This window comes from Microtus oregoni, unplaced genomic scaffold, assembly GCF_018167655.1.
Source record: "Microtus oregoni isolate MIOR12 unplaced genomic scaffold, Mior012 000086F_ref0000336, whole genome shotgun sequence".
Taxonomy (NCBI): domain Eukaryota; kingdom Metazoa; phylum Chordata; class Mammalia; order Rodentia; family Cricetidae; genus Microtus; species Microtus oregoni.
In genome coordinates, this window is record NW_024544552.1 from 3,761,130 (window position 1) to 3,776,806 (window position 15,677).

The 15,677-nt window shown below is 47.4% G+C and overlaps 2 protein-coding genes across 8 annotated transcripts; both read right to left on the minus strand.

Annotated features, from left to right (window-relative positions):
* Positions 1–3,911: 3,911 nt before the first annotated feature.
* Positions 3,912–5,397, minus strand: Tstd1 (thiosulfate sulfurtransferase like domain containing 1). Of its 3 annotated transcripts, none has more exons than XM_041643491.1 (4): positions 5,112–5,397; positions 4,836–4,928; positions 4,164–4,326; positions 3,912–4,073 (listed from the first exon to the last, which is right to left on the minus strand). In XM_041643491.1, exons 1-4 carry the CDS (start codon positions 5,332–5,334, stop codon positions 4,022–4,024), a joined length of 531 nt encoding a protein of 176 aa, XP_041499425.1. In that variant the 5' UTR covers positions 5,335–5,397; the 3' UTR covers positions 3,912–4,021. The 3 variants fall into 3 exon arrangements, with proteins under 3 accessions (XP_041499425.1, XP_041499424.1, XP_041499426.1); XM_041643490.1 differs by having other exon boundaries at positions 4,806–4,928; positions 5,112–5,323; XM_041643492.1 differs by lacking the exon at positions 4,836–4,928 and having other exon boundaries at positions 5,112–5,384.
* A 91-nt stretch (positions 5,398–5,488) lies between these two features.
* Usf1 (upstream transcription factor 1) lies at positions 5,489–14,849 on the minus strand. 5 transcript variants are annotated; one of them, XM_041643485.1, is made up of 12 exons: positions 14,572–14,849; positions 10,969–11,152; positions 10,377–10,469; positions 9,647–9,696; positions 9,227–9,342; positions 8,625–8,726; positions 7,588–7,783; positions 7,132–7,219; positions 6,942–7,000; positions 6,722–6,816; positions 6,368–6,496; positions 5,489–6,164 (listed from the first exon to the last, which is right to left on the minus strand). In XM_041643485.1, the coding sequence occupies exons 3-12, from the start codon at positions 10,382–10,384 to the stop codon at positions 6,075–6,077; spliced, it is 933 nt and encodes a 310-aa protein (XP_041499419.1). In that variant the 5' UTR covers positions 10,385–10,469; positions 10,969–11,152; positions 14,572–14,849; the 3' UTR covers positions 5,489–6,074. The 5 variants fall into 5 exon arrangements, with proteins under 5 accessions (XP_041499419.1, XP_041499418.1, XP_041499421.1 ...); XM_041643484.1 differs by having other exon boundaries at positions 11,016–11,152; positions 14,572–14,848; XM_041643487.1 differs by lacking the exon at positions 14,572–14,849 and adding an exon at positions 13,967–14,546 and having other exon boundaries at positions 11,016–11,152.
* Between the last annotated feature and the right edge of the window lie 828 nt (positions 14,850–15,677).

The following is a 15,677-nucleotide window of genomic DNA, read 5'->3' on the forward strand; positions in this document are numbered from 1 at the left end:
AGAAGAGCCAGGGATCAGTGCTTTTAATTGCTGAACGATTTCACCAGCCAAGGAATACTTCATGTGGTTATAAAAATATTTATGTTTTGGGTATGGGCACATGCCACCCATGTGAGATCAGAGGACAATCTACAGAGTTGGTCTGTCTTTCTACCTCTTGGCAGCAGGAGCCTTTCTTTAGTTGTTGACCCATCTCACCAGCCCATATGTAGATTTTGTCCACCTGCTGATTTGTTTTTGGTAGTGTCTCCCCATGTAGCCCTGGCTGACCTAGAACTCACCACACAGACCAAGCTGGCCTCACACTCAGATTCAACTTCCTCTGCCTCCCACTGCTGGGATTAAAGGTGTGCACAACCAGGAGCTTTTTCCTTTCGAGACAGGGTCTTGGTATGTTGCTGTGGCTGCACAGAACTCACAGTAGCTCAGCCCAGACTAGAACCTAAAGAAATCCTGCTAGCATTGCCTCTGCATCTGCCCCAGAGCAGGGCTTACAGGCGTGTACCACCACACCTGCTAAACTATTTTTCCATTAGAACTGGGGAAAAGGCTTGTTGCAAAATCCTCAGGACCTGAATTCAGATCCCCAGAATCCATGTAAAAAGCCAGAGGTGGCCGGGCAGTGGTGGCGGTGTGGTGGTGCACGCCTTTAATCCCAGCATTCTGGGAGGCAGAGGCAGGCGGATCTCTGTGAGTTCGAGACCAGCCTGGTCTACAAGAGCTAGTTCCAGGACAGGCTCCAAAACCACAGAGAAACCCTGTCTCGGAAAAAAAAAAAAAAAAAAAAAAAGCCAGAGGTGATGGCATATGCCTGTAACTCTAGCCCTTGAGGGGCAAAGACAGGTGAATTCTGAAGCTCCATTGCCTGCCCAACATGCCTGGCCAAATCCTTGAGTTTCAGGTTCAGTAAGAGACTGCCTCAAAAACTAAAGGTGGAAAGCAGTTAAGGCAATTAACACATTCACACACACAAATTTTAAATTAATCTTTAAAAAATTTCATGTGCATTAGTGTTTTACCTACATGTAGGTCTGTGAGGGTGCCGAATCCTCTGGACCAGTTACAAACAATTGTAAGCTGCCATTTGGGTGCTGGGAATTGAACCTGGGTCCTTTGGAAAAGCAGCCAGTGCTCTTAACCTCTGAGCCACCTCTCCAGCCCCCACAAAAACATTTTAATATCTCCAGCACTTGGGAGGCAGAGGCAGGCAGATATCTGTGAGTTTGGGACCAGCCTGGTCTACAAGAGCTAGTCCAGGACAGGCTCCAAAGCTACAAGAAACGTCTCTCAAAAACAACAACAAAAAAATTCAGTATCTCAAAAGAATATCCAAATGATCTACCACCCTAGGGTAGATCAACTTTTCAGTGAGACTTATTTCAGTAAGAATTTGCAAGTTGCTGTTAAGCTCCTTGTTGATAGTTTATTTGGGTTGAGACAAGAGTTCTCTACATAGCCCTGACTGTTCTGGAACTCAGCTCTGTAGACCAGGCTGGCCTTGCACTCAGATCTGCCTGTTTCCCGAGGGCTGGAACTAACAGTGTATGTCACCATATCTGACTGGTAGGTATCTGACATATACATATATTGATTTATTCATTTATTGGTGGTAAGTAGGCAAGTGCTCTCCCGCTGAGCTCTATATAAAGTCCTTTGTAAATTTTTGAGTTTCTCACTAAATTGACCAGGCTGGCTTTGAACTTAAGTCTGTATCCTAGACAGACCTTGAATGTGATACTCCTGCTTCAGTCTCCTACCTTACAGACATTCACCACCAGTCCTGGTCTAAATGTACTTATTTTCTTTTCTTTTTATTATTTTTTTTTTGTTTTTTGAGACAGGGTTTCTCTGTGGTTTTGGAGCCTGTCCTGGAACTAGCTCTTGTAGACCAGGCTGGTCTCAAACTCACAGAGATCCGCCTGCCTCTGCCTCCCGAGTGCTGGGATTAAAGGCATGCGCCACCACTGCCCGGCTTTGTACTTATCTTCTTAAGATTATTTCCCACAGTGACTTAGCCTCAAACTCCCAAATAGCTTGATACAGGCACACTTCCTACCCAACCCCAGTGCTTCTTTGTTGCTATTTTGTTTTTTGTGGTGATACTGGGAATTGAATTCAGAGAGTTTTTCTGTGTGTTTTAGGTTTCTTTTTGTCTTGTTTTTGTTTTTGAGACAGGGTTTCTCTGTGTAGCCCTGGCTGTCTTAGAACTCGCTCTGTAGACCAGGCTGGCCTCTAACTCACAGAGATCCACCTGTCTCTGTCTCCCAAGTACTGAATTTAAAGGCGTGAGCGTGAGCCACCCTTCTGAGCCACCATGTGGTTGCTGGGAATTGAACTCAGGACCCATGGAAGGAGCCACCCTTCTGAATTCAGAGTTTTATATATATGTTACTACCACTAGTTCATAGGTAACTTCATTACCTTAATCCAGTTCTAGAATCTGAGGAAGGTGGAATTGGGGCTGAGGAGCTGTAAATCTCAAGCAGTAATGGGTAAGCATTTTCTATAAAGTGCCATTTTAGGTTCTGAAAGACATGTAGCTGTTACATGATTCTGCTAATTTTGTACAAAAGGCATATGTCCTACCCATGTAGACAACAAAAAGGACTGGTAAAGACAGCAGTCTGTTGTTTGTAGCTGCATATTGGAAACATAAGAGGAGCCCATAAAATCAAAAGTGTCCAAGCTTTTAAGTTTTTTACTATGAAGCCTAGGCTGGCCTCAAATCTATAATCCTTCTGCTTCCATCTCCAAAGTACTGGGATTAGACACGTTCTATCACACATAGCTAAAAAGTTCCTTTTTTAAAAAATATTTATGTGTACGACTATCTTGCTTGCATGTATGTATCTGTGCTTTTTGCAAACCTGGTGCCCAAGGAGGTCAGAAGAGGGCATCAGATCCCTGGAACTAGCTCTCTCTCTACAGACCCTTGGTTGAGCTGGAACTCACTGTGTAAACCAGGCTGGCCTCTTAGAGATCTGCTCGCCTTTGATGTAGGAGGGTCATCTGTCTATGTGTTACTTTCATTGGTTAATAAAGAAACTGTTTGGCCTGATAGGTCAGAACATAGGTGTGTGGAGTAGACAGAACAGAATGCTGGGAAGAAGGGAAATGAGGCAGTCGCCATGATCTCTGACCCAAGACAGACACAGGTTAGAATCTTCCCAGTAAACCACCACCTCGTGGTGCTACACATATTAATAGATATGGCTTAATCAAGATGTGAGAGTTAGCCAGTAAGAGGCTAGAGCTAATGGGCCAAGCAGTGTTTAAATGAATACAGTTAGTTTGTGTGTTGTTATTTCGGGGCATAAGCTAGCCAGGCGGCCGGGAGCCGGGTGGCAGAAACGTAGCCTGCTGTTCCCACTACATGCCTTTGCCTCCTGAGTGCTGAGATTAAAGGCTTGTGCCACCATGCCTGGGCCAGAACAAGCTCTTCAGTCTTGCTTGTTACCAGACTGGCCAGGAACTGAACTAGATTCAGCCTCCCAAGTAGCTGGGACTGAACACACCTAGCTTCAAAACTCTAAAGCTAGGGGCTGGAGAGATGGCTCAGTGGTTAAGAGCATTGCCTGCTCTTCCAAAGGACCAGAGTTCGATTCCCAGCAACCACATGGTGGCTCACAACCACCTGTAAAGAGGTCTGGCGCCCTCTTCTGGCCTTCAGGCATACACACAGACAGAAAATTGTATACATAATAAATAAATAAAATATTAAAAAAAAAACTCTAAAGCTATTAGGTGATTACTTGATATGCATTCTGGGCTGGACATTGCTGCCCTTGGTCCACTTCAGATTGGGTAGCAGATAACAGACAAACGAATGGACAAGGATCCTACAATAAACTCTCAGAACTAGATTAACATTGGAACCATTTTTGTCCACCTACCAAATTAAATGCTTGTAATACTTGATTAAATGTTCTTTATTTGAGTTTTTCATGTACAAAACACTATAAGGGCTTGTGCAACCCTGCAAGGTGGTTATGAGAAGGGTCACGACCCCTAAGCCTTCTACCTAGCCCTCTTTCTCCAGCCATTCCTTATAGGCCCCAGCATAGTGTCGAGCCCTGTGAAGAAAAAGAATGTTGAGAAAGGACTAGGTCCTGTAGGCCGGCCCCAGGCAGTCCCCAGTCAGCAAGTCTCACGCCTTGTCGTACCCTGTGTATCCAAGACCTTGTGCCAGCTGTGTGGCCTGGGAGCCTCGCTTGCCCAGCTGACAGAAGAAAACGAGATTCTTGTCTTCAAGCTTTGGCTTCTCAGCACTGTACAAAGCTCGGAAAGCAGCTGGGTCCATGGTCAAGGCGCTTTCCAACTCAGACACTGAGAGAGGACAAAAACGGAGAGCCAGTGGCACATTGGGGTTCACAATGTGGACCTCAAGAGCGGAGTCCTGGCCGGTCTGCAGAGATTGTCCACCTATGGTGGCCACCCCCCACCCCACCCCAACCTCAAAGACAAGGAAGAGCCTGCCATTGCAGGAAGTTAGGCCAACAATGCAGCCGCTTTCTGGGTCCTAAGGAGGCGGTAGAGGATCAGGTGGATTAGGGAATCCAGCTTCAGGCAAGCCATGTATATAGGGGCTGATCTACCCCTCTGGCTGCCTGCTGCCCCCTCAAACTGGATAAGCTAGTTCTACTGCCAGGATTCTCCATTCGGTTTTTCTCTAGGGAACCCGAGGGCTGGCTTGAGCAGATATAAGGCCATCTCTATCTCTACCAGCATCATCCCTACCCTGAGTGAGGCCCCTTTAGCTAAGACCAACTCGGACTGTCACTCTGCCAATACAAGAAATCCTATACCAGGGATGTTGAGTGCCCCGGGGATGGTACCAGCTTCTGCCTCCTCCCGAGATCGAACATCGAAGAGCCGGGCCCTGCCTGAGGCTAGGAGTGACCGTAGTTCAGATAACGAGACCGTAGGCACTGAGAAAGACAACAGGAAAGAATCAAGGGCTGGGGGACCACAAGACACCTGTGGTCTGTGCCCTCTCCCTGGGAGCTTCCGAACCCAGTGGAGCTGTGGACACACCCCTACACTCCTCTCGGGGACCAGCATACACAGCCCTACTCCCACATCCCAGGTACCCCCATATCCTTCTCGAGTACCTCCAGACATGGTGCCAGCAGCAACTGTGTGACAGAGACGCAGGAATGCAACCCGCAGCATACCCCCTCCCTCCCCGAGTCCAACCAGGGAGACAGGAAATAGAAGCAAAGCGCGGCACCTGGTTGGCACCCGCAGAGCCCCAGGAGCACCTGTTGGTGACAACTCTAACCAGTCCACACTTGAAACCTTTAAAATCTGCCCAGTGTAGGCCGGAAATGACATCCAGGTTTGGCACAGGTACCCATGCTCTGGGTAATGAATATAGGAATACTAACACCCCACCCAAAGCGTGACCCAACCCTTACTGGTCAAAGGGTAACATGCACTTTCCCTTCCCCCAGAACCCCACAAAAGAAGGAAAACAGACAACTGTGGATCTAAACAATTTTATCTTTAAAAAAAAAAAAAAAAAAAGAAAAGAAATAAAAAGAACCACCCCCAGAAGGGGAAGGCTCTCGGTGAGCCCCTGCCTATCTTTCTCCCTGGCTTCAGAGACTTCTGCAGAGGCCCCAGCTGCACACTGGCCCCTCGACTACTCATGGGCTAGCAGCCACCTAGCATCCTTCCCCATTTCCGAATAAGCCTGCTCCCCAGAGTAACCAGGTGCATATCTTAGCTCCTGCTCCAGGGAAAGGAAGAACCAGTAGAAGTGCTAAACCCACAGAGTGTCCACGGACCCTCTGCTGGGCACTCTAAGCAAGCACAAGGCAAGCCCAGATTTCGTGTGTCCAGTGTCGATGGATACGGGACATGCAGTATGCAAAGGAGCACAGGGCCCGGGGACCACACAGCGGGAGCAGGCGAGACTGTCAGGACAGGTCCACTTCGTGTTTTAACACACACGCTTGCCAGACTCCCCCCTACATGCCAGAAGTTGGCAGTGAAGGGAAGGGGCGTGGGATCAGCCTGTTGCTCCCGGGCTCTCTGCAGTTCTAGGGCCCAAAGCCCCTGCATCCCCACAGTTAGTTGCTGTCATTCTTGATGACGACCTCTAATCCATGGTGCCGTAACTGAGCTCGTAGTAGCAGGTTCTTGTTTTTAAGATCTTCCACCTGCACAGAAAGGAGGCAGTAAGGGGAATGGATAGGAAAAAACACAAAACAAAAAAACAAAAAAAAAAAACCTGATACTGCTAAGCAGAAATTCAGTCACACACCCAGTGCTGAGGAGGGCAATGTGAAGTGTTTTCTAGGGAATCCAAACTGGGTCAGTGGCTACAGGGCTGCCAAGGGGCCTGCCCTGGCATTTGTCTGACCTGTTGCCGAAGCACATCATTGTCTAGCTGCAGCTGATCTAACCCCTGCAATTCTTCCGACAACCGGTGGTTGCTCTGCCGCAGCTCCTGGATATAATCACAGGCTTTGGATAGGATTCCACCTTTACTCTGCAAGGCAAAGTCAACAAAATGAGGACAAAGGCTTAACACACCCCGCTTTCTGTCCAAGAGCACACTCATACTTCCAGCCTATGTCCCTCAGAGTGGTGACAATTGTCTCAGAGAGTATGAGGAAAAGTGGACTGCCGTGAACACTACTCGCCACCGTTTCTGAAAATAATGCCAGGAGACAGAACTCTAGCCTCCTCCCTGCTACCAGGGCCTTTCCATGACCTGGCCAGACTTGGTGCTCTCCAGAGAGCAGTCTGGGATGATTTTGGACAGCTGCACAATCCAGTTGTTGATCTTGTCCCGGCGGCGGCGCTCCACTGTGGGGCAAAGTGGAGGACATAGTGACTCTGTGAAAGATGAGCAGCCCTGCCCCCCTCACACATCCCTGCAGTTCCCAGATCTACTCAGGTGGCGCCCAGCTTCACACCTGGGTACTCCCTACCTTCATTATGCTGAGCCCTGCGTTTCTCATCCCGAGTTGTCCTGGGAGCCTCTGACTTCCTGAAGGTAGAGGCCAGGGTGACAAGTTAAAGATAAACAAGCAAAAAAGACTGTTTAGGATGAAGAATTACACAATCTTTAGCAGGCATTAAAATCACTCAAAACGACTAAGGAGAGATAAGGTCACTCACGGGGAATAAGGGTGGGTCCTGGGAGCAATTGAACGCTGGCTCCCTCCCTGCAGTACTTCTTGTGGCGACATCATCACAAAGAACTGACCTGTGACGGCGTGAGTTAGGTTTTTGTCAGGACCTAGAGCCAGGAGCCTCACCAAAACCTTAGGACCCTTTTGAGAACATACTACCACCTGCTGGTAAAGCAGCTCAGACTCACTATATACCCTGATTTTGCAGAGGGAGAGGTTCAGACATGCTTTGTCTGTGAAGCCCTGGTTGTCCTGGAACTCATTCTGTAGACCAGGCTGACCTCAAACTCTCTAACAGCCCACCTCTGTCTCCTGAGTGCCCGGATTAAAGGTGTGTGCGATCACCACCCAGTGACCTTGATCTTAGAATCACTAAGTCAAGTGCTAGGGCCCAGAGCCCCCAGCCACATCCCACAGTAGCCCCTCTGGCTGCCATTCTCACCTGTACTGGGAGGGGTTGCCTGTCCCAGCAGTGCCTCTGAGCCCTGGGTGGTAACGACAGCAGTGGTACTCCCAGACGTGGTACCCCCTGACCCATCTCCCACTGCAGTGCTGGGAAAGTAAGTATAGTGTGTTTCAGCAGCTGTTCCCTCCGTGTCAACTGCATCATCACTGGTGAAAGCACCCTGGATCACTGCCTGAGAAGGGAAGTGAGAGCAGAGTCCAGTCAGGCAGGGACATATTTCCACGCCATCACCCTGAAGTTTCTATCCCTTACCAGAAGGAAGGAGAAACACATGTGGCCAAAGATAGCTATGAATGCAACCCAACACAAAACTATCCTTACTTAAAATATGAATCGTTTAATTCAATTGTGTGAGTCTTTTAAGACTTATTTTTATATGTAGGAGTATTTTGCCTGTATGTATGTATACTATATGTATGCCTTTTGCCCGAGGAGGCAGGAGGATATTTGATACCCTGAAACCAGATGGCTGTGATCCACCATGCAGATATTAAGCACTGAACTCAGGTTCTCTTTAAAGCAAAAGGTGCTCAGAACTGCTGCTAACTGCTAAGCCATCTCTCCAGCCCCAACTGCGTTGTTCATGGGCATGATCTTTGTAGATGACAGAGACATGTCTCAATGACAATACTTAAATGACAAGTTTGACTATTATAAATGATGATTTATAATTTTAATACAAGTCAAAATATACATATAACAAAATTGACCGTAAATTTGTATCAATAAACCAAAGTCCATACCAGTGTAATGTATCATTTCTATATTATATTCCCCCCTTTCTTAAAAGAGATTAACTATGACCATTAATCATTTATAATTAATCCCCCCTTTAAATGAAAACAAACATTTATAAACAATCATTTTGGGAATTTGTAGTCAGAAGGTTAAATACATCTGAATCCAGTCCCCGATGCATCCCACTGTTCTAACCCCACCCTTCCTTCCTATTGGCTCCGTAGCTTCTCTTAGTGCTAAGAGCTCTCTAGTCCTCTCACAGCTTATCCCCATACCTGGGTCATAGACTGAGTGGCAGGGTAGCCACTAATGGCACCAGTGCCTTCTGTCTGGCCATCCAGCTGCCCCTCAGACACCTGGATCACCCGGTACATCACCTAGAAGCAATGAAGAGGGGTGAGGGGTGGGAAGAAAAGACAAGAGTAAGTATCCAGAATCCTAGGCCTTCTCAAAAAGTGCCTCTTGGGCCGGGCAGTGGTGGCGCACGCCTTTAATCCCAGCACTCCAATCTCTGTGAGTTCGAGGCCAGCCTGGTCTACAAGAGCTAGTCCCAGGGACAGGCTCCAAAGCTACAGAGAAACCCTGTCTCAGAAACAAAAAAAACAAAAAAAATTAAAAATTAAAAAAAAGTGCCTCTTGGATTGAGTCCCAGGGACCTTTCAAAAGCAGATTCAGCTATTTGTCCCTTCTTTCCTCATTTTGAGACTTTCGCATATCCAGCCCCACACCAACCTCTATCTTAGCCTCCTATCAACATTTCACCCCAATAGTACAGTTCCATCTCATTCTCCAAGTCACAGCTCCCCAAATGTGTCCAGGCACCTCCCTTGAGCCCAAGCCCAGGTAACATCTGCAGTCACCTGGCCCCCTCCCTTACCTGGCCCCCATTCTCAGTTCGGAAGACGTACTTGACGTTGGGATCGGGGAAAGTGGCAGCTGACTGGATGCTGGCGATGGCTACACTAGTTGGGTCCTCTCCAGTAGCCACTGCACCTAAATTAAAAGAGGCAAAGAGCGACGTAGAAAAAGACAAGATCTCCTGAGTGAACTGGGAGCATGGAGACATTGGAAAGAGTTGAAGAGGAAGGGAAAGGAAGGGAGCAGAGAAAAATGTAGAGCTCAATAAAATCAATTTAAAAAAAAGAAAAGAGGTAAAGAAAGATCTATGAGTTAACTGCCTTTCTCCCTGTTCTACTTGCATCGCACTTAAAAGACCCGTGGTACACAGAAGATGGGCCAGTCAGTTGAGGAGGGAGGGAGGCTACAATGGGTGCATGGTCTTGATTTTAGCATTCACCTTCCTGAATCTGCACCGTCCCCTCTTCGGTTTCAGCTGTTTTCTGCTGCCTATTTGTGGTGAAACAAAAACAAAGAGAAGATGTGAGAAGCTCATTAACACGGCTCCCAAACTCACGAGCATCCACAACAGATGTTAGGTCAGGTTAGATAACGACAGTCACAGTGGCGCACGCCCTTAATCTCAGCACTCAGGAGGCAGAGGCAGGCAGATCTCTGTGATTTTTGAAGCCAACCTGGTCTACATAGTGAGTTCCAGGACAGTTAGGGTTATGTAGAGATATATTCTGTCTCAAAAACAAAATGAAATAAACAACAACAACAACAAAAAAAAACTAGTGAACTAAGTGTTTGCTATGTACATAGAATTAGGCTATAATAACTTTTTTTTTCTTTTTGGTTTTTCAAGAAAGGGTTTCTCTGTGTAGTCTTGGTTGTCCTAGAACTTGTTCTGTAGACAAGGTTGGCCCCACACTCAAAGATCAGCCTGCCTTTGTCTCTCCCAAGTGCTGAGATTAAAGGCATGCACCACTACCGCCCAATGGATGATACTAATAACAACATATGAAATCAATAATAATACCTACTTTACAGTTAAAACTAAATCACAGAGCGGGTGAGTAATGGAGCTGGGGGACCCAAATCCAGTTCTGTCTGAATCTAAACTCTTAGCCACTTTGCATTCCCCATGGTCATCCTTCTCTCATCCCAGACGCCACTTGTCCACTTACCCCTTCATCTCTCTGTGAGGGAGCTCATCCGAGGATCTGGTATCCTTTTGGAAATCTTCGTATCTCCTGACTGAAAGGTCTGAGAGCTAAATCCTGGTGGAAATTATAGTTAACAGTGAGGCCAGGCAACTGAACAATTTTCCAAGTTCTGGAACCTAGGCTCCAAGAAGACACAGCCAGGAAAATAAACTAATTATCTGCAAAGGACAGCCAATTTCCCCAATTCTGATGGCAAGGGCTGGCCTGCAGTGATTGAAAAGCAATTCTCATGAGACACGGTGCTCACTCCGAGAATCCTAACACGCAAGGGAATGAGATAGGAAGATTGGTGCAAGTTTGAGGCTAGCTTTGGCTACAGAATGAGACCTTGGAGAGAAAGAACCAGGTGTGCTTGCCCATGCCTGTAATCCCAATACTTAGGAGGTTGAGGCAAAAGAATTAGGAATTTAAGGCTATCCTGGGTTGCAAAGCAAGTCTTAGGCCAGGTTGGGCTACAAGAACTTGTCTCAAAAACAAAAACAAACAAACAAAACACCATAAACTGGGAGATGGCTCAGGGACAAAAGCACTTGGAATGGAAACCTAAACCTACACAAGAAAAGGGCGCAGCGGTGAGAGCAGGGACGCCGTCGTGAGCACCTGTAAGTCACAGCACGCCTCGATGGACAGATGAGCAGGAGAGGTAAGGGAATCCCTGGAAGCCGGGGGGCAAATGCAGCAGTGAAGAGACTCTGTCTCCAACAAGGTAGCAAGGACCGACACCCTAAAGTTGTCCTCTGAACCAAAGAGAAAAATCAGGCTGTTAAGACGGCTTAGCAAGCTGGGCAGTAGACGTCCACACCTTTAATCCCAGCACTGGGGAGGTAAAATGAGGCAGGATTGCTGTGAGTTCGAGGCCAGCCTGGGCTACAGTGTGAGTTCCAGGACATCTATTGATGTGCAATATTACATTAACTAGGCAAAGATGTGTTACATTTATTTATGCTGCGTTTGTTTAATGATGTAAAGATGTGTTGCTGTTTCACTTTGCCTGCCTAAGGGACCTGACTGACCGGCCAATAGTTAGGCAGTAGAGGGATAGGCAGGGCTGGCAGGCAGATGATAGAATAAGGAGGAAGAGGAATCTAGGCTTGGAGAAGAGAGAATAAGGGAGAAAGAGAAGGACACACCCAGGGCCAGAAGCCAGGCACTGCCAACCAGCCAGACACAGAGGAAAAAGCAAAATAAGATACACAACATTCATCCACCTCATCTATGATCTGCTGGAGCACGTAAAGGGACCTAACCTGTAGACCCCAAACTGCAGGATCTCCACAACACAGAGCAACAGCAGGATAACCAAGAGAAGTTCCAGTGGGAGCCCAGCATCAAGAGCATAGTAGAAACCAGAGGCCGGGCACCAGACTAATGACTCTCTGCAATGAACACTTGCAAGTGAAGCAATGAATGATACTTGGGAAAGGGGTGTACTGTGTGACGCACTGTGTTACACTGAAGCTTTCATGATGAGATTTTTAATTTTTCCCCCCTTTCCTCTGAAATTTTGTTTTATTTGTGGAGGGGTGCGGGGCAGAGGGCAGATTCAGAGGGATAGGGAAATAAAGGGGATCAAGATACATGATGTAAAAGACACACAGAGTTAAGAAAGTAAAAACAAGCATAAGATAAGGCCCAACATTCATAACTTATAATAAATTTCTGTGTCATGATTGGGGGCTGGCGGTCAAAGCCTACTAAAATCTAGAGCTACAGAGAAAGCTTATCTTGAAAAACCAAGAAAGATAAGACTAAGTCCCGAAAGCTCTGCTCTGACCTCCACAGGTGCACAGACCACATGCATGTATGTACACACACACCAGAACTTTTTTTTTTTTTCGAGACAGGGTTTCTCTGTAGCTTTGGTGCCTGTCCCGGAACTAGCTCTTGTAGAACAGGCTGGCCTCAAACTCCCAGAGATCCGCCTGCCTCTGCCTCCCGAGTGCTGGGATTAAAGGCGTGCGCCACCACCGCCCGGCGTACCAGAACTTTTTTAAAAGCAACTTTTAAAATAATATTCTTTGCTCTTTTTCTTTTGGTTTTGGTTAAAACTGGGCTTCTCTATGTAGCTCTGGATGTCCTGGAACTCACTCTGTAGACCAAGCTGACCTCCAACATAGAAATCCTGCCTGTCTCTGCCTCCCAGAGTGCTGGGATTAAACACATGCACTACCACCACCTGGCCGTTCCTCCTTAGTCATTCAAACTCTGAGAGGAAGGAGATAATTATACTGGAAGGCTGAGAAATAATGTGTTTCAAGGTGCATTATTGAAGCAATTATGAATTATTACTAAAGCTATTATAGTCTGCTACGACAGCAGTTTCATAGGATTAGCAGGGCCATATTAGACCACCACGATCAAATAACACCCACCCTGTTCCCTGATTCTGGGTGTTGATGGCACACACCTTTAATTCCAGCACTCGGGAGGCAGAGGCAGACAGATCTCTGAGTTAAAGACCAGCCTGGTTTACAGAGTAAGTTCCAGGACTACACTGAGAAACCCTGTCTTGGAAAAACTAAAGAAATTCTAGTCCACACCACACGTTTTGGTGCACGCCTTTAGTCCCAGCACTCAGGAGGCAGAGGCAGGTGGATCTCTTTGAGTTCCAATACATTCTGATCTACATACTGAGTTCCAAAACAGCCAGGGCTCTATATAGTGAGAGCCTCCAAAATGTGAAGATCATCAAAAGTGAGATGTCTCAAAATAAAATAACAAGAAAAAAAGAAATTCCAGTCCTCAAGTTTAAAGGGAAAACCGGAACCTCTTTTTGCCACTGGAAAATCATCAGGAACCACAAAACCTAGATTTGGCTCTTGGGCACCATTCTACTGTCAGGGCTGTTGGTTTGGGGGAGTCCAGATTTACAGCATCTGTTACCAGCTCTAAAGCCCAAGTGCAACATATTCAAGGCTTCTTTATTTTATTCATCAAGACTTCCTGTAGAGAAACACAGTTGCTAAAATGTTGCCATGACAACTCCAAATCAACTAAGCCTGGGGGGTTGGGGGGAGAATCCAGGCTCAGGGTTCTGAAGGAGAAAAGACAATGGGGGAGGAATCCATCTACAATGTTTCTGCCTTAGAACTCTTGACACCCGGCCAGGGAACCGGAAAAACAAAGAACTGTGCAGACAGATGCCTCCAGAAACAGCTGCACAGTACAACGCAATAAAAATAATCTCAGCAAGATTTTTGTAAACTCTCTACCAATAAGGTCCTCCAAACCTTGCTAATCCAAAGAAAATCTTTAGCGGATGAATCACTTTAGAAAGCCCGCGTGCAAAGAAAATGGTAACAATAACAACAACAAAGAGGAACTGAAAGTGAAACTGCCTGTCCAAAGTAAGGCTGCAAAGGGAGGCAGTGTTTAGGGACCACTAGGTCTCCATCCTCAAACGCCATGAGGAAGGGCACCTCCGAAGCTAGTTGCATGGCTTGCAGGAGGCGGCAAGGGAGAAGGCCAGGCACAGGAGGTAACTGTATAACCCACAACCGTCAGACAGTGCAACTTCTGAGGCCACCCAGCAACCGCGTTAGGCTACTTACTCAAACCTTGGTTGGACATCCGGAAGCGTTTCCTGAGCATTAAGAATAAGTGACACGGAAATCAGCATAGGGTGTTGTGGTTTGCACGCTCAAAAGGCGGGCCCAGCAAACGCCCTCGCCAAGTACGGACGCAAAGGCAAAACAAACAAACAAACAAACAAACAAAAAAAGATAAAGTTCCGAAAGAATTCAGGCGCCAGAACCTGGCCGGAGAACGAGACGTCACCCTGCAGGCCCACCAACTAGAAGGAGGCGCTTGGGGAGCCGAGCACCCGCCAGGCGCGAGCCCCGAAGCCCGCGCGCTGACCCCGCCGGCCCAGCCTTGCTCGCCCCGCGCCGCGGCTGCTCCGCAGAGGAGACGGAAAAGGACACCGGGGACCTCTCCAGGCCTGCGGAGAGGGTGGGACGTGTGCTCTCCGGCGCGGGGAGCGAGCTCGGCCCACAAAGCAGGGCAGGAGATAAAGAGCTGGCTACGGCCCCCTCCCCCAAAACAAAGGCTCCGTGCCCAGGCGTTGCCTGGCCTGACACAATGAAGCAACACCAAAGCTGCCCCGCCTGGCCGCTCCACCTCGTCTCCAGACGCCGGCTGGCTCCCAGGCACTCACCGACCCAGGCCGCTTTAGTCGCCAATTTCCCCCGGCAGCGTTCTCCCTCTTTGGATCTAGGTCTCTCCATAGACAACTGCTCATGCGCAATCGTAGCCTGCAGCCATATTGATGAGGGGCGGAAGTGTATCTCCTCGACCTGCCCAGCCGACCGCTGGATTCCCAGGACCGCCCGGTTTCCGTTCGCTTCGAACTTCGAGGCGCGCTAAAGCCGGCGTGGGGATGCGAGTTTTTTACGGGCCCCGAAGAGAAGCAGTATCCTTGGGGACGTCGCTAGAGTTCCAGCTTTTTCAACAAGAACCAGAAAAAAGTCTAAACTGTAGTTCCATCTTGGTGCTAGGCGGAGCCTTTTTAGTTCCGCTAAAAGGAAGTAGGGGGAGAAACGGCGTTCTTCGGCGCCATCTTTAACAAGGGCAATTTGGGACGCCATCTTGGATCAGGGCATCATTTTGAGGAATTTCCAAGTGGACATTGGGACATTTCTGGGCATACGTAGATCTGGGTATATTCCTTTGTACTAGCGTCAGCAATCCCCCAAAGACTTCATAGCTTCCAGTTTTTCTGAGGATCATGTGTGACAATTTTGATTACCATTTTGTCTCATTCAGGGTGATACCCATGATGGTTTTTGAATAGTGACGTATAATAGCTAGAATTCAGATTCTGAAACCATTCCAGACCCCGATCTTAAATCCTCAACTGATGCTTTTTTTTTTTTGAGACAGGATCACTATGTCGTTCTGAACTGTTTTATGTAGACCAGGCTGTCTCTGAAGTCACATAGATTCCCTAGCCCCTGCCTCCTGAGTGCCTAAGTTTAAGGGCGTGTGTCACTGGAAACTGCTGCTTCTTCATTCTGAGATCTTTGATAAGCATGCATTTTTAGTTAATTACAGCTTAATTTTCTCATTTGTAAGATGGAAGTACTAATACCAACGTTACCAAATTAAGTAGATTGAATAAATTCAAGAGCAAAGTTTTTATGCACATAAATCTAGCCCAATTCCTGGCATTAGATGAACATTATGTAAATACAGGTTTCTCTTCCTCATTTTTTGACCACCACGAACTTAGTTCTACTTTTTAGCTCCAGGTTCCCATGGCAA

What these genes read in the sequence shown, in the direction of transcription:
- Tstd1 (XM_041643491.1), bottom strand. Translation starts at nt 5,334, where the DNA reads ATGTCATTTCCGGCCTACACTGGGCAGATTTTAAAGGTTTCAAGTGTG. An exon ending in TGCTGGCACCATGTCTGGAG is followed by an intron (nt 4,929 to 5,111) that starts GTACTCGAGAAG and finishes TGTCTTTCTCAG; the next exon opens with TGCCTACGGTCTCGTTATCT. An exon ending in CAAGGTCTTGGATACACAGG is followed by an intron (nt 4,074 to 4,163) that starts GTACGACAAGGC and finishes TTTTCTTCACAG; the next exon opens with GGCTCGACACTATGCTGGGG.
- Usf1 (XM_041643485.1), bottom strand. An exon ending in CAGGGCTCAGCATAATGAAG is followed by an intron (nt 6,817 to 6,941) that starts GTAGGGAGTACC and finishes TTTGCCCCACAG; the next exon opens with TGGAGCGCCGCCGCCGGGAC. An exon ending in ATGATGTGCTTCGGCAACAG is followed by an intron (nt 6,165 to 6,367) that starts GTCAGACAAATG and finishes CTTTCTGTGCAG; the next exon opens with GTGGAAGATCTTAAAAACAA.